The sequence below is a fragment of the Mugil cephalus genome, chromosome 1, assembly GCF_022458985.1.
Source record: "Mugil cephalus isolate CIBA_MC_2020 chromosome 1, CIBA_Mcephalus_1.1, whole genome shotgun sequence".
Lineage (NCBI taxonomy): Eukaryota > Metazoa > Chordata > Actinopteri > Mugiliformes > Mugilidae > Mugil > Mugil cephalus.
The window spans coordinates 31,766,769-31,784,280 of NC_061770.1; the positions used below are offsets into that span (position 1 = coordinate 31,766,769).

The following is a 17,512-nucleotide window of genomic DNA, read 5'->3' on the forward strand; positions in this document are numbered from 1 at the left end:
ACAACAACAACAAACTATTATTGTGACCTGGCATCCAGACAAAATAAATGACTTGATTAATAAATTATTAAACATCTCTGATGAAATATGATAAAACCAGCACAACATGGATGTTGACTAAGAGCAGAAAGACAGATTTGAAAGTCTCTCTGTCTGGAACTGATCCCAAGATCCATGAACCACAAGAAGGATTTTATTTGCTTCCTCTTATTGTTTCATATGAGAAGAAGTAATAAGAAAAGAACATTCATGAAGGAGGTCTGTTGTTAATCTCATCTCCTCTTTCTGTCTTCTCTCTCCTCAGCTGGAAAAACTAACTGGTGACAACAAGAAGCTTCAAGAGGAGAAAGATCAGCTGAAGAAGGAGATGGAGACCAGAAACAAAGAGATGGAGGAGATAAAAGATGAGGTGAAGAACAAGCTCATAGAAACATCAACCTGCAGAACTTTATAATTCAATGTTTATTACAAATAAATTAATAAATAAATCAAAGTAAATGTTTGTCATCATGTCCCTTTATGTGACTTCACTCTCAGTGGGAGAAGAAGCTCAAAATGGAGGAGAAGAAAAGAGAAAGAGCTGAGAAAGAAGTGGAGACACTGAAGAGGAAACTGGAGACTGAGGTTTGTCTATTTCTCCTGAGAATCATCAAATCATTTTTCTATTTTCTATCAGATTGTGGACAGCAGAGATGGTTCTAAAACTGAAGTGTTGCTCATTGGTTCTGAAACCAGAGACAGAAACTCAGCAGGAAACTGGAAGAACTGGGAATAAACTTAGAGTCAGATCTAAGGTCTGAGGTTCACGTTAAAAACATGAACATGTCACAGTGTCAAGTTAAGAACATTATTAGTTGGTTTTGCACATGTACATTTTTGCAATGAAGGTGTCCACAGGGTGCAAAATGCATCACAAGAGTATAAATTCATGCAACCAGCTGTAACTGGTTAAAGTCACATACTTCATTCCTCTGGTTATTTGGTGGATTATCTCATTGTGTTTTTCTATGTATCGCCTCAGACATGTCCCCTAATGACATGGATCATACTAAACTAAAATTCTGATAAGAACTGAGTCTTACTACGTACGTCAGGCTAAGGTTACTGTGACTGTCTTACGTCCAGATAAACAAAATAAACAGATAAATAACTCTGCTCCACCTACAGGTCAAATGATAGAACTGCAGGAATAAACAGCATTTAAAATCCACACAGTAGATAATAGAGAATATGTTCTGGACAAGTTAGAGTCTGACTGTTCACAATCTGGACTTCACCTCCTTTTTTACTCAGATATATAAACTAAAGGAGAAGAAGAAGAAACTGCAGAAGGAACTGGAGACCAGAAACAAAGAGATGGAGGAGACAAAAGATAAGGTGAAGAACACAACACAACACAACACATAAGAACACAACACAACACATAAGAACACAACACAACACAACACATAAGAACACAACACAACACATAAGAACACAATACAACACATTAGAACACAACACAACACAACACATAAGAACACAACACAACACAACACAACACATAAGAACACGATACAACACATTAGAACACAACACAACACATAAGAACACAACACATAAGAACACAACACAACACATAAGAACACAATACAACACATAAGAACACAACACAACACAACACATAAGAACACAACACAGCACAACACATAGGAACACATAAGAACACAACACAACACAACACATAAGAACACAACACAACACATAGGAACACATAAGAACACAACACAACACATAAGAACACATAAGAACACAACACAACACATAAGAACACAACACAACACATAAGAACACAACACAGTACAAAACATAAGAACACAACACAACACATAAGAACACATAAGAACACATCACAACACATAAGAACACAACACAACACATAGGAACACATAAGAACACAACACAACACAACACACAAGAACACAACACAACACAACACACAAGAACACAACACAACACATAAGAACACATAAGAACACAACACAACACAACACATAAGAACACAACACATAAGAACACAACACAACACAACACATAAGAACACAACACATAAGAACACAACACAACAAAACATAGAAGAACACAACACAACACAACACATAAGAACACAACACAAAACACATAAGAACACAACACAACACAACACATCACATAAGAACACAACACAACACAACACATAAGAACGCAACACATAAGAACACATAAGAACACAACACAACACAACACATAAGAACACAACACATAAGAACACAACACAACACAACACATAAGAACACAACACAACACAACACAACACATTAGAACACAACACAACACAGAAGAACACAACACAACATAGAAGAACACATGGATGTGGACTAAGACCAGAAAGACAGATTTTAAACATGTTTTATTGATAAATCAACTCTTTTCTTCTTTGCTATGAAGCATTTTCATCTGTTTCTATTAAAGGTCTTTCAGAGTTTTTCTTTACTCATCCTGACGTTTGTCTGTCAGCACATGTTTCATGAATCCTACGTAGAAACTTCTTTTTTTTTCTTTTACAACTAAACTAAATGTTTCTCTTCATGTTTCTCCAGAGAGAGAAATCCAGTACAGAGGTTCTTCTTTTTACTAAGAATCATCTGCTGTAACTTTTTATTCAACTTTAACAAACATCCTTCCTGAAAACAGCCAAACCTCCCACTAGAAACATGATGTTAACTAAGAGCAGAAAGACTTGTCATTGTCTGTCTGTCTTTGATTGGTTTCTAAAGCTCCTCATGTTCTAGGTCCTACCTCCTCATCACATTTATGTTTAATGATGAAAAGTTCTCTGAATGATTGAGAGATAGAACATGAAGCTGACTGACGTGAAAGGACTAATCTGTGGATGTCGTCTCCTCCCAAACCTGAACAAACACAGAACAGCAGCAGCTCAGACAGTCAGGAGACGTTAAGAGACGTTACTGCGGTCGTTGGCTCTGACTGCAACTTTATCAGTGTGATGAACTGGTCTGATCAGGTGATGTTGTTTCATTTATTTATTTTTTATAGAAAATATTGACGGAACAGATTTAATAGACACCAACATTCATGTGTTCCTGTCTCTGTGTCTCATTCTTCTTCTTGTGTTTCATTTCCGTCCTGCAGGACAAACCACTGGGAGGACGTCAGTTAAAAGTCCAGATCAACAATAATGAACCCATCACATACACATTTGATCCGTCAGTGGAACTCAAGGCTGGAAAGTCTGTTACTGTGAGTCTTTGTAGATGTTTCATTGATGTTGTTATATTTTCCATTTTCTTATGTTTCCTTCAGTTTTTCAAATTATTATTTTGTGACTGTGACTCTGTGACCTTTGGATTTACAACATTTACAGTTATACCGTCCAGGCTATGATGAAGGTTTTGCTTTACGCGGTGACCTGGTGTGGAAGGACCTGAAGTCCTGGAGGCCTGGAGACAGAGTCCAGGTCTCTCTGCAGTGAAATAGTTCCCAGTTGAACTCCTTCAATAAAGTTCAGTAATCCAGCAAACAGCAACATTATAGATGAGAAACAGCACGACTCAGATCTTCCTGCAGAAACCACACACTGCAGAGAAAGTCTCTGGAAACACTTGGCTCCATTTTATTGGATTAGTCAAGTTTGATGTGAACGTTGGTTTGTTTAAAGACTTTTACAGGATGACGTCAGTGTTTTATGTTTTATGTTTTAATATTTAGTTTCTGCTTTTTCATATGTTTGTAAATGTTTATATAATGAAGACATATATGATCATTTATGAACCAGATGCTGAAATAAATTTTGAGTTTTACCTTGAGAACCTTGAATGTGATTGCAGTTTAAAAAATAAAGACATACTTTTGTTTTTATTGACGGGTATGTGTGATAAAGACTTCTACTTAAAACCTTTTGCAACCTTCAGAATTTTCTCTATACAATTATTATAACTGTGTGTTTGTTTTTTCAAGAACATGAGCTAATATCACATATCAGTGAGGAGCACCTATTGTTTCAGTGTCAGGCTCTTATTGGCTGAACTCTAAAAACAAACATCCACAACCAGAAAATCAGCCGTCAACCGAGAGTCTCATACTTTCACTTTTTCAAAATTAAATCAAACTCTGTTTATGTAGCACCTTTCATACAAATAAAAATCCCTTCCCTCCGAGCCAGGGCCAACCCCACAGGATCAGAAACAGGAAACACTAGAGTTTTAAACTGTGAATATTAAAATTCAGTTTGTTCATGGACATTTTTTCTCACTGACACAAAAGATATTAAAAATAAATTCAACCTGCAAGCAGAGATGAAGAGGCCTCACGCCCTCCTGACTGAGCTGGACTCTTAACAATATTGAAGCAGATTCTACAAAGTCTGTAGAAAAAGTTTGTTAAAATACGACACCTGAAAATGGACAAAATGACCGACTTCCTGTGGAGTTTAGAGCATGGATCCAGGAGAAATATTTGTACCTCTTGGAGGATACATACAGATAGTTTAAGGATGTTTCAGACATGTCAAGGTGATTTTTAGACATTTTTCATGGGTTTGCAAAAGTCCAATGTTGGAAAATTCCTAAAAACAGTTTATAAAGATGTCTAACTCCATGTTGGTTTCACGGCTACTGAAATGTATCAAGTAAAAGATTTGTAGAGCATATTAAAGTATGCCTTTTTTAAACAAAGTAAAATGGCTGACTTCCTGTTTAATACGTTGTCATATTGACCCATGTCTGAGTGACTGAAACATGGAGGAAAATGTAGCATTTCAGACCTGCTGCTGTTCCCTATGATTTACAAAGTGTAACCAGATGCACAACAAATTCTAAGTCAGTCTGGGCCAGAAGACCACATGCCTCAGAACATTTATCCCCTCTTGTTTAAGAGCAGCTAATCTATCCATTATGTTAGAGCTAAAAAGGGACATGTTGGAGCGCTCTTGTGCTGCCGTACATCTCCCTTTGTAGAGCGAGCCATTTGAGGCCCACATATGATCCAGAAGTGAAAACATAGAGACTCTGTAACAAAGCAAATAGCTCCTCTGCCTCTGGGACAGCTTTGACAGCATCAACTAGCACTAAATTCAGACAGCGTGTACTGCAGTGAACTGCAGTGACTTTCCAGTAAGTGGAGTATTTTTTCTATAATCCCTGAAGCATCAAGCCTCTCTGCACATTCAAAATGTAGGAAACTCTCCTGAATGGCTCCATTGTAATAGTAACAGAGTATGAAAAAAATCTGTTCTTAATTTGACGGATCTTTTGTTTCATCTGCCCGTGACACTGAAAAATTCATTATTTTTTTACTTCTTCAACGATTTCTGACCAAACAATCAAGCACCTCATTCTGAATTGTTTTACTTGTATAATTTGCATTATGAATAGTGGCCAATCTGTGTTTAACAACCACATCATGATTGTGTCCAGAGTTTCCCTGAAGTTGCCTTTGTTGTTAGATTCCTCAGATTCATCATATCGTCTCTGTGATATGTTTTGACTAGTTGTAAGCAACAGCTCTTCACCAATTGTTTCAACGTATTCTCTCTCTTTGTCTGCACTGAAAAACCTTCGTCTCTTTCAGTGGCTTTTTTTCCCCAGTTTCTAAAACCCAGTGGTGAGTCACATACAGTCACTCATAGATTTGCTGGGCTAAAATGGTGGAATGCATAGCAAAAGACTGAGCCCCTCATCACAGAATATTGAATCCAGGGGTGGATTTCATACCAGCTGGGCCTGAAACTGCGCCTCCTGTCCCCCATCACTGTGGTAGGGAAGGTCTTCAGATGTGGCTGCACATGGACTTGCTGATATCTGGAGAAAGATGAAAACAGTAAACATGAGAGTGAAACTGAGAACAATAGTAATTCATAATTATTAATTTATCTCGTCTATTTATTAATTATTTTTCAAGACAGACTTCACACTTTACATGGACAGGGTATATGAATGGTAATTAGGCCTACACTGCTTACACACACACACACACACACACACACGTGTTCAACATCACACACCTGATGGTGCTGTACTTGACATGCATGGTGAATCTGGTTGTCCCAGTGACTCATTGGGTTGTCCCTCATTCTGTCCCTCCATCTGATCCTGAATGTCTTCCTCCTCACTCTCAGAGGCCTCACTTTCCACCTGTCCAGCCTCCATGTATGTCTCTCTCTCCATCTCTGTCTCTCTCTGCTCCTGAGCTCTTTCATTATCTTCATCTCCTTCACTCTCCCTATGTTGCTTTTTGCTAACTGGAGAAAAAGGACATAATGTCCTTCTGGCTCCGTTTCATGATGATAGCCTACTAAAAAAAAAAAAAAAATGGAGAGGATTGTAGCATCTACTCTCAGAGGTCCATCCAAGCTTTTTCATTAAACCAGTAGCTACATGCTGTTGGTTATTTCACCCATTTCCCAAGCATGACATCATGTTTACTGACTTCAATAGCTTTGGTTATACACAAACATAACAAGACCAAGACGTTATTAAGGGTAAAACACCTTCTCCTCTTTGCAGTAGTCCATGCAGGGCTGTTATCTGTTCACCTTCACATCCAAAGTTCCTAATTCGTTTTGTCAGTCTTTCAGAAGCAGGTAACATTGTGTGTAGCACTTCAAGGAGTCTGTGTAGAACGCTCTGTCGTGTTAGTTCCGTCTTCGAGCCAGCGCATTTTGCCATAAGAAATTAATAAAACTATTGTCTGTTCAGCACAGGGGCCACAACAGGGACCAGGAGCAATTTTATAGGGGCACTGTCTCCTCCCAGTCAGAGGAAATCAAACCTGAACAAACACATCTACAGAATTATGTGATAAAGCAGCACTACCAGCGAAATTATAGATGAGAAACAGCACGACTCAGATCTTCCTGCAGAAACCACACACTGCAGAGAAAGTCTCTGGAAACACTTGGCTCCGTTTTATTGGATTAGTCAAGTTTGATGTGAACGTTGTTTTGTTTAAAAGACTTTTACAGGATGAACAAGACAAAAGTGCATTTGTAGTTTTTATGAAATATCTCAAATTTCATCAGAATAAAACTTTCTCATCAGATCAGACTGATGGATCTTGTTGTATCTGTTTTTGAAAAGCAACTAAACAATGACCTGAACATAATTGAGTCTGGGTGAGATGAGTAGGAGGCAAAGCTAGAAATGTTAAAGCTAAGCTAAAAGCTGAGGAAGCTCAGACCAGAATAAAGAGTTTCTGGTGAATATAATGAGGATATAAGGATTTTCAACCTGAAACAAGTTGTTCTCTGGAGGCAACTCATGTTAATAAGCTGTCTACCTACAATACTCAATAAACTCTGCTCTTCACGTCTGAGCCTGACTGGTCCAAAGTCTCAGTCTCCAGACAAACTGAAATCTGTTTCCTGAAGATCCGCCTCCACATTCTTTATTATTTTATAACTGGCAACACTGTCAAAGTTCACTCATCAAACTGAACTGATCAAAGTTGACACATAAAGTCTCCATGTTGTTGTTTTTTTCACATTTACAGGGAGATCCTCGATGGCCATTTAGAAGTTTTTTTATTATTTGAACCAAAAGCTGAATCTAACAGATGAAACCTTGTTAATAAACTGGAGCTGGTTGAGGTCAGTGGCCGGTGGATGATTTCCAGACGTGTTTAATGACAGAAACTTCACTCAGCAGGTACGTCGTCTTCTGAAGTTGATTTATCTTTTCTGTGATTCCTTAGTTCTTCTCAAAGTGTCTTTTCATTCTGAGCTGTTGCTGATTTTAAACCAAAGCTAGATTGAAACGTGAAGTTGAGATTTATTTTCTATTCCTTTTTGTCAGTGAGAAAGTGTTGGTGCAGTTGTTTGGATCTTTGAACAAGAAATTGGAAAGTTGGACAAACTGTAGGTGACAAATGTGAATGTATAAAATAATCCTAACAGGAGGATTCACGTATGAAGATTTAAACTTCACTGTAGAGGAAACAGAAATGAAAGTATCATTGTCACAAAAAGTCAAATGCTCAACTGCTGCTTTACAATAGTTTTTATGTTTATTGCTGGTTTTATTGAAGCTGAGGCCTGGAGTTGTTGATAATGTGGCAAAGAGGGCGGGAAATACTGCACCCAATAATGTAAGAGGGAAAAAGACCAACAACACCACCTGGGGAATTTCACCCCAAGAAATACTACTACAGAATATGAGAGTAATGAGATGTATTGTCAGATAAAACTAAATATTCTTCATTTATGAAAGAATGAAAGCAACTAAACAATGACCTGAACATAATTGTGTCTGGATGAGATGAGTAGGGAGCAAAGGTAAAAATGTTAAAGCTGAGTGAAAGCTGTGGAAGCTCAGACCAGGAGAAAGAGTTTCTGGTGAATATAAGGAGGATATAAGGATTTTCAAGCTGAAACAAGTTGTTCTCATGGTATTACAATACTCAATAAACTCTGTTCTTCACATCTGAGCCTGACTGGTCCAGTGTCTCAGTCTCCAGACAAACCGAAATCTGTTTCCTGAAGATCAGCCTCTAAATCTTTATTATTTTATAACTGGCAACACTGTCAAAGTTCACTCATTAAACTGAACTGATCAAAGTCGACACATTATAAAGTCTCCATGTTGTTAGCTGTTTAGTAGTTACTTTATATTCTTTATATTCTGAGCTGCTGCTGATTTTAAACCAAAGTTAGATTGAAACGTGAAGTGGAGATTTATTTTCTATTCCTTTGTGTCAGTGAGAAAGTGTTGATGCAGTTGTTTGGATCTTTGAACAGGAAGTTGGAAAGTTGGACAAACTGCAGGTGATATTGAATTTGAAGTCAGGACTTGTTGATAATAATGTACGTGTTTTGTAACTTTTTAAAGCTGACTGTACATTAACTTGTGAGGGATTATCTGCTTCATTTTCAGGACTCTCTGATTCTTCAGATGGAAGGTCTGTTCCTTCACTTCCTGCACAGAATCATCACCAGTTTGGTTTTCTGTCTCCTCCTGACTCACTGTTCTAGAGGTAACTAATAAACGATACAATATTTAAAAGGTCAGAGTAAGACCTCGTCAAAATCAATCAATAAAAACTAAGCTCTTAAGTTCAGCGTCAGCAACTGGGTTTAAAAACAGTTGTGTTCATAGGCACGTTAGGCATTTCCAATCAAGTAGGGGATAAAAAAGGAGGACAGAGGCCAGCTCTCTCTTTCATTCTGGGGCAGCAGCAGGGGAAGGTATGCTTTGTTTCTTTTGAATCAGTTAACCCTGTGTTTCCCTCTTTTGTTCCTTTTGGCTGGGGTCTACATCTCATTTTGGTTTATAACTTTATGGGTTAACCTTTTTTTTCTCCTTTTCTTCCCCAGTGTAAATTTTTCATTAAAGTTTAATTTTTGGTAACCATGAAATCCTTGTGTGGCGTCCGTATATGTTGTGGCCTCATTGAGCCTTGTATTACTTTAATTTTATGTGGCTGTAACATATTTGGGGGCTCGTCCACTTTTAATATGCTCTGTAGGCTATTGCTGATCATTTGATACGCTGCTGATGGTTGTTTTTCATGTTATACCACAGCTCAGTGTTATCTATAGGGAAGAAACAGATAGGCTGGTGTGTTGCAAACTGTGTCTGGATTTGCATTGTGTGACCGACACTTTCTTTTGTTTGCTTCATTGCCTGTTGTGTCTTTAGAGTGTGATTAGGCTCCTGGGCTGAGAAACCTATCATGGTGCACTTTTGTTTGTACCTCCCAATAGTTTGGGATGGTGTATGGTGTGCTTTATTTTCTTGGTTGTTTTGCCTAATATAGCCTGAGTGTGTTGGTGTCACTACACTCACATATGGACGCCGCATCTTAGCTGCTGTTGCTTTCAGATTTTGCCTGTAAAAATGGACTTTAAACTGTGTGATTTTGTTGAGCAACCTACGCTTGATGTATTTAATCGTTGCACGAAAGAGCAGTTGGTTGAATTTGTCAACCACTTTAAAGTGGCAGTTTTTAAGCAGTTGCGGAAGCCTGAGTTTAAATCTGAGCTGTGGTCTGCTTTAACAACTCTTGATGTTCTAACACCTGAACCGGTCCCACCTTCACAAAACCAACCATTTGAAATGATTCACCTCAAAGAGTTGGATCCTGAAATACATCGGTTAGATCTTAAAGAAATGGAGCTTAAAAATGATCTGGAGATGTGTAAAATGGAAGAAGAAACCAAGTGACAAATTAGAATAAAAGAACTTGAAATACAACAGTCTTCTCAGTCTCCACTCCATTCTGACGACTTTGACATAAAAAGGTGTTTTCGTTTAGTTCTCCCATTTAACGATAAAGATGTGGATAAATATTTCGTTCTCTTTGAGTGCGTTGCCACTACATTGAAATGGCCGAAGGAAATTTGGCCGTTGCTTTTACAGTGTGTTTTTAGGGGCAAAGCTCAGGACGCGTATGCATCATTGTCATCACAAGCCAGCCTGGATTATGATGAAATTAAAGTAGCTGTGCTAAGAGCATATGAGCTTGTGCCTGAGGCATATCGTCAAAGATTTCGTAAGCTGAAAAAGACGGACACTGAGACTGAGAAAAGGAGGCTCTATTTGATCCCTGGTGTCAGTCTAAAAAGGTGGATGATTTTGATAAACTGTGAGATTTGATCCTTTTGGAGGATTTTAGAGACTGCTTACCTGATAAAATCGCAATGTATATTAATGAGCAGAATGTTAATGATGTGTCCAAGGCAGCTGTCCTGGCTGATGAGTATGTTCTCACACACAGAGATACATTTGAAAAATCTCATCCATCTTCAGAACACAGGTTTTCATTCTTTAAACCCTCTGTTCCAAAAACTTGTTTTGCCCTTGAAAAGAAGAACAAACCTCCAAAGGTGGTAAACCTGTTGAAAACGGAGCCACGGTTCCAACAGATCCTTCTGTATAGCAGGATTCAGTAAAACCCAACCTCCAGGTGTGTGCTCCTTTCCTGATGAAAGGGTTCATTCCCCTGACAGATGTGGGTCCAAAGGTTCCGGTGACGACCTTGAGGGACAGTGCAGCTTTACAGTCTATTCTCCTTGAAGGGGTTTTGCCTTCTATCTATCTGATAAGTCATCTCTAAATGCACGTGCTCTGGTGCATGGTTTAGGGATACAGTGGGTAGCCGTACCACTTGACTGCATTCACCTGGACTGTGACCTTGTTAAAAGTTTTGTTGTGGTGGGGGTGAGCCCACAGTTTCCCATTGATGGCGTTACATTCATTTTGGGAAATGATCTAGCTGGAGGTAAGGTATTACTTAATCCAGAGGTGACAGTCATTCCACTCCCTGAGCAATCAGGTGAATTACAGAGGGAGTTTCCAGGTGTGTTTTCGGTGTGTGCTGTGACGCGGGCAATGTCTGAGAAGGTGAAACAGGACTTGCCTATTGGGGAGGATGATGACATTGATTTATCTGACAGTTTTTTGACTGAATTGGATGGTGGCGTCCCTTCGTCTGTCTTGCCGCCTTCTCTGGCGGATTCAGTCCCTGACTCCTGTCCTGTTGAATCAGCTCCGTCTCCTGTTTTTCTGGCTGCTTCTTCTCCTAGAAAATACCTCAAATTAAGTATGACCAGAGATCAGTTGATTCTAGAGCAAAAGCGTAACCTGTCCCTTTCTCCTCTTTTTCAAACTGCTGTTTAAGAAAATGAAATAAGGAACATGTCTACCGGTTACTTAGTTAAAGATGATGTGCTAGTTCATAAATGGACGCCGCCTCAGGCATCTAAACAGGATGATTGGAGTGTTGTGACACAAATTGTAGTTCCGCAGGCATTCCATCGCCAAATTCTTCTGTTGGCCCACAATAATCCTCTGGCTGGTCACTTGGGGGTAAATAAAACATATGACCATGTGTTGCGCTGTTTTTTCTGGCCAGGGTTGAAGAAGGATGTGTGTCAGCACTGCAAAACATGTCATGTCTGTCAGGTTGCTGGCAAACCCAACCAGGTTATTCCACCATATCCACTATATTCCATCCCAGTGGTAGGTGAGCCATTTGAGCGTGTACTTGTAGATTGTGTAGGCCCATTTCCCCGTACAAAATCTGGAAAGCAGTTCCTCCTTACAGTTATGTGCACTGCTACACGGTTCCCTGAGGCCATTCCCATGCATAAAACCACATCCCTCACTGTAGTAAAGGCCCTGGTGAGGTTCTTTTCTACGTTTGGGTTGCCGAAGGTGTTACAGACTGATCAAAGGTTTGAATTTTATGTCACGTATTTTTGCCCAAGTACGGAAATAGCTTAACATTGCTCCCTGTCACTCTAGTGCTTATCATCCAGAGAGTCAGGGTGCGATCGAGGGTTTCCATCAGACCTTGAAATCCATTCTTCGGACATATTGCTTAGAGTTCAACAAAGACTGGGATGAGGGGGTTCATCTTCTTCTGTTTGCAGCTCGTGCAAGAGTCTCTAGGGTTTAGTCCGACTGAGCTGGTTTTTGCACACACAGTGCACGGTCCTCTCAGACTTCTTCGGGAAAAGTGGCTAAGTGATACAAAACCCCAGAGTTTCGTTTCAGACTTCACCGTGCGTGTGAGTTGGCGAAGGGAAACATTGCTGTTGTGCAGAGAAAGATGAAGACATGGTTTGACATGGATGCTTAGCTGAGGCGTTTCAGTCCAGGGCTCTGCAGGCTCGTTAAAGCGGACTATATGAAATCAAGGAGAAGGTGAATGATCGTGACAACATTGTTAATACACTTAATCGTTGAAAGTAGGTTATGTCATATCAACATGTTAAAACCATACCTGGGAAGGGAATGTGTTGTACAGGCTACTGAGGAGTGGGATGTCACTAGTCCATCCATTGCTGTTGTTCAGGGACGGCTTAAAAATTCAGAAATGATGTCAAAACTTGATGAGAGTTTTTCTCGTTTGGATGAGTCAAAACATGAACATGTGGTGAAGTTAATTAGATCTCATGTTTTTTTGTTTTCAAGAGCAGGTTGATGATATGGTGGATAATGGTATCACTGAACCGAGTTGTAGCTCCTGGAGTTCACCATGCCTGTTGGAGCAAGATCACGTTCTAAATTTATTTTTATATATATAATTTCAAAATACGTAAACTTGTTTTAAGTTAAATATGGTAATCATATTTTTTTTATGGAGATTTATGTTCAATAAAAAATCAAACTTGGATGAGCGTCGTCTCTGTGCGTGCTAACTGAAAAGTGTGTCGGTAACTCTCCACCTAACATCAGTCAGCCAAAAGGAGATAAACTAAGGATTGGCCACTTCAATGCCTTTTAGCTGATAAATCTGATGGCTCAGATTGGTTCGGCACGGATTTTCGCAAAGTCAATGGGGTCACTAAACCTCATTGTTATCCACTTCCTCGAGTTGAAGATTGTGTGGACAATGTTGGCAATGCCATCTTTGTGTCCAAACTTGACCTTTTAAAGGGTTATTGGCAAGTGCCTCTTACTAGTCGAGCTAGAGAAATCTCTGCATTTGTGACACCCGACGTGTTCCTGTAGTATACTGTGATGCCCTTTGGCGTGCGTAATGCTCCCGCTACCTTTCAGCGCCTGGTTGATACTGTTCTGTGTGGGGTAACCGGTTGGGAGGCTTATTTCAATATCGTTGAGTATTCAAGCACATGGGAGGAACACATTGAGAAATTACATGTCGTTTTTGATAGACTTTAAGCTGCTAATTTGACGCTTAATCTTGCTAAATGTGAATTTGGCCAAGCTACAATCATCTATTTGGGGAAAATTGTTGGTGGTGGGCAGGTTGAACCAATTCAGTCCAAAATGGAGGCAATTCTGTCGTTTCCTGCTACGTCCTGCAGACACGAGGTTGCGTCGCTTCTTGGGGATGGCGGGGTATTACCGCAGTTTTTGTAGGAACTTCTCGGCTGTTGCGGCTCCACTTACTGACCTTCTTAGCCCAAAGAGGCATTATCATTGGTCCGAGAGCTGTCATCACGCCTTTGACTGTATTAAAACCTTGATGACTCATGCACTGGTGCTTGCTGCTCCACAATTTGACCAGCCATTTAAACTGTCTGTGGATACGAGTGATGAAGGGGCAGGGGCAGTCTTATTCCAGCAGGGAGACGATGGTGTGGAACACCCAGTTTCTTATTTTTCTAAGAAATTTGAGTGTATTCCACCATCGAGGAAGAGGCCCTGTCTCTTGTGTTGGCACTGAAACATTTTGAGGTTTACGTAGACTCTATTGGCTCACCAACAGAAGTTTTTACGGACCACAACCCTCTTGTTTTTATTCACCAGATGAAAAACACTAATAGAAGATTGATGCGTTGGGCATTCTTTCTGCAGTCTTTCAATATTATTGCTCATCACATCAAAGGCACTAGAAATGTTCTGGCCGACACCTTGTCCCGTAGTTTTAGTGATGTGTGAATAATCTCCATTATTCATCATCTTAGGGTGGGGGTGTTATGTGTGGCCAGGTAGCTCCAGAGTTTCCCTCTTTTGTTGCGTCTCGTTTTGGTTTATAAATTTATGGGTCAACCTTTTTTTTCCTTTTCTTCCCCAGTGTAAATTTTTCACAAAAGTTTCATTTTTGGTAAACATGAAATCCTTGTGTGGCGTCTTTACTGTATATGTTGTGGCCTCATTGAGCCTTGTATTACTTTAATTTTATGAGCCCGTAACAATCATCATATTCAGAAAACCTTTATTTGTTCCTAGGGGTCAATGAAGGTCAAACAGAGCAGACAACAACAACCTAAGACTGAGTGGAAAAGCTCTGTTAAAATAAATAACATAGAAGAGTTGTTGAAAGCACATACAATATCAGAAGGGTCAGAATATTTTCTATCTTCCTGTATTTGTTTCAATCAGTATTCAGTAGGGTTGGATTACTGATAAATATACAACCTATTCTTAACTAGCAAAAACTTTAGGTAGTACTATTAACACTTGTTAAACATAGTGTTGAAAGAGTGATATGCCTGTTCAGCATGACCATGAATATATATATCATCCCAGGGATTGTTATCAATCATCCCCCCAAATCGGTCAATATTTCTTTTGTCAAACACTCTCAAGCTTGAGACTTTCTCTCTTTTCTGACGGCTGATTGAGGTCACTGATGCAAAATGAAATACAGGAAGATAATCAGATATATCAGAATAAAAGACACCAGCCTTCCATAAAATGTTGAAAGAGTTGGTAAATATGTTATTAATGAGGGTTGCAGATGAAGGAATCAGTCTAGTGGGTTTAATAATGAAGGCAAAAAAAAAGAATTAGCACACATAATGTTCAGAAACTCAGCAGTTCAGGACTAATGGTTAAATAGTTTAATATTGAAATTACCCATTAGAAAACATACTTTACCTTTTCAGTCATATAAACGTGTGTGTGAAAGTGCAGTTACCCACACTGCAGGTTTCTGGGATTACAGGTGCACAGTGAGTTCATCGTATCTTAGGTAGACAATGTCCCTCTTCTCCCTAGCAGCCATGGAAGGAGATCTTTTCTCCTCAATCTGGCAGCTTCAGGACAGTCCTCATTTATGAAAAAGTTAATGCTTTGGCTTTGCTGAGAACCTCCAATTTGTACCTATGACGTAGAAACTTTACAACAATAGGACTGGGTCTAGTGGACAATGAAGAAGGTCTTCCAGTCCTGTGGGACCGATCTAGCTCAGCTGTGTGATTTTGTGTAAATTCCACATTAGCCCTGAGATCATGGACTTCTCTCATCAGTTCCAAAACTCTTTTGTGTTTGAGGAATCAATAAGGATTTCAACACAGGGTTTGAGGCTTTCCTCCTGTTGAGACATATGGGAGGCCTTTTGTTGCTCAAGTAATTCACACACCTGAGCCTTGGAAACAAGTTCATCAGATATGTCGGTGGGTTTTGCTTTGGGTGGCATTTCATCTGTCCTCAGCTGTTATTTGTTTGTGACTCTTTAGTTTTGTCCTTGCATACAATTAAATGCAGCTTCTAAATCTCCTAGGTTGTTTGAAGGATGTTTTGGGATCAGTGAAGTGCCGTCCATGCTTCGTTTGGCTGAATCTGAGCAGACAGTTTATCCCCAAACCTTCCTGTCTACAGTCACAACCATCAAACTGGCTCCAATGAGTTTTACAGATGACCTTGACTACTTCACCAAACTGTTGATGTGTTGACTCCTAAACTTCCTGCTGTGTCTCTGATGGATTTGTTTCGTTGTCCCAGTCTGAAGATAAACTCGTTCACTTGAATCCAGAGGTCCCTTGAACATATCTTGGTTTCCTCTTTTGATTAATGATGTCCCAGATCTAAAAATGAAAGAATATTTTGAATGAATTGAACAATTAGTCCACATTAGAGTCCCTTAAATATATTTTGATGAGCGGCAAAAATAATCAACAAGTTTATGAGACTAACTCCATACGTTCTGGTGAAGGACTCAATAATCTTCTGTATTTGTTTCTAGGTCAGTCTGAGTCAGTGGATTCACTTCAACCAATTGTAGCAAGAGTTGGTGATGACGTTGTTCTACCGTGTCAAATCAAACCTTCAGTGGACGTTTCTGAAGCAACGTTGGAGTGGAAGAGGTCAAACCTCTTCGTCCTGGTGTGGCGTAATGGTGCAGACCTTAAAATACAAAAACATCCGTCCTACAGAGGAAGAACATCTCTGTTCCCTGATGAACTGAAAAATGGAAACGTTTCACTGAAACTTTCTGACGTGAAGCTGTCTGATAAAGGAACATACAAATGTTACGTTGTAGAGATCAATAGAGAGATGTTTGTTGAGCTTGTTGTTGGTGAGTAAACGTATAAAGTATAGTCCTCTGACATCAACTCTGACCTGAAGTTTAGTTTTACTTCCAATGACTCTGGTTTGAAACATTTTGTTTGTTCAGTGTCAGCTCCTGTTTGCTCACCCCTCATCAGTTTATCAGGGATGGACAGAGACAGAGGAGGAGTGGTGTTACAGTGTGAATCCAGAGGCTGGTATCCAGAGCCTGAGGTGTTGTGGCTGGACGCTGAGGGAAACCTGCTCTCTGCTGGACCTCCAGAGACAGTCAGAAGTCCTGATCACCTCTTTACTGTCAGCAGCAGAGTGACTGTGGACAAGAGACACAACAACAGCTTCACTTGTAGAGTCCAACAGAACAACATCCACCAGACCAGAGAGGCTCACTTTCATGTTCCAGGTAGAACACGCTTAGAGAACGGACCATGACATGGTTTTAGTTTGACACAATTTGTGTGTGATTGTGTAGAAATGTCATGTAACTCTGTGTGTTTTCATTTCAGATGATTTTTTCTCATCTAGTTCTGCTGTTCCCATCATCACTGGATTGGCTGTTAGCTTAGCTGTTAGCATCATGGTTATTTTAGCATGTGTCTTCTTTGTGTGGAGACAAAATAGAACCAGTAAGTTACAGATGAGTCGCCACATTAATGATGTGAAACAACAGCAAACGTCTTTTCTAGTTGAATTCAGCTGCTTTGATTTTACACAGAAACCAAGAAAAGATCCAGAGATGAAGCTGAAAGAGGAGAAAAGCTCCTGACAGAGGAAAC

The 17,512-nt window shown here is 39.6% G+C and overlaps 2 protein-coding genes and 1 long non-coding RNA gene across 3 annotated transcripts in view; all 3 read left to right on the forward strand.

The window, feature by feature from the left end:
• The window catches only part of LOC125005891 (lamin-A-like), a 4,465-nt gene extending 886 nt beyond the window's left edge, over window positions 1-3,579 (forward strand). The window contains exons 2-5 of the mRNA XM_047581574.1: window positions 1,294-1,377; window positions 2,945-3,043; window positions 3,172-3,279; window positions 3,404-3,579. Of these exons, the coding sequence (XP_047437530.1) occupies window positions 1,294-1,377; window positions 2,945-3,043; window positions 3,172-3,279; window positions 3,404-3,511 (399 nt within the window). The 3' untranslated portion in view covers window positions 3,512-3,579. The remainder of the gene's footprint in view (window positions 1-1,293; window positions 1,378-2,944; window positions 3,044-3,171; window positions 3,280-3,403) is intronic.
• Window positions 3,580-7,473: 3,894 nt separating this feature from the next.
• On the forward strand, window positions 7,474-17,049 carry LOC125005969 (butyrophilin subfamily 3 member A2-like). The gene is made up of 5 exons (XM_047581705.1): window positions 7,474-7,682; window positions 8,907-9,006; window positions 16,414-16,746; window positions 16,846-17,013; window positions 17,045-17,049. The coding sequence occupies exons 2-5, from the start codon at window positions 8,925-8,927 to the stop codon at window positions 17,047-17,049; spliced, it is 588 nt and encodes a 195-aa protein (XP_047437661.1). The 5' UTR covers window positions 7,474-7,682; window positions 8,907-8,924.
• An 18-nt stretch (window positions 17,050-17,067) lies between these two features.
• LOC125016693 lies at window positions 17,068-17,509 on the forward strand. Its single transcript, XR_007113735.1, has 3 exons — window positions 17,068-17,139; window positions 17,243-17,362; window positions 17,452-17,509. It is a non-coding gene; the product is annotated as an uncharacterized LOC125016693 (long non-coding RNA).
• The last annotated feature ends 3 nt before the right edge of the window (window positions 17,510-17,512 follow it).

Excerpts from the sequence above, each read along its gene's own strand:
- LOC125005969 (XM_047581705.1), top strand. The coding sequence starts at position 8,925 with ATGGAAGGTCTGTTCCTTCACTTCCTGCACAGAATCATCACCAGTTTG. Across the intron at positions 9,007-16,413 it reads CCTGACTCACTGTTCTAGAG|GTCAGTCTGAGTCAGTGGAT; the intron begins GTAACTAATAAA and ends ATTTGTTTCTAG. Across the intron at positions 16,747-16,845 it reads GTTTGTTGAGCTTGTTGTTG|TGTCAGCTCCTGTTTGCTCA; the intron begins GTGAGTAAACGT and ends TTGTTTGTTCAG.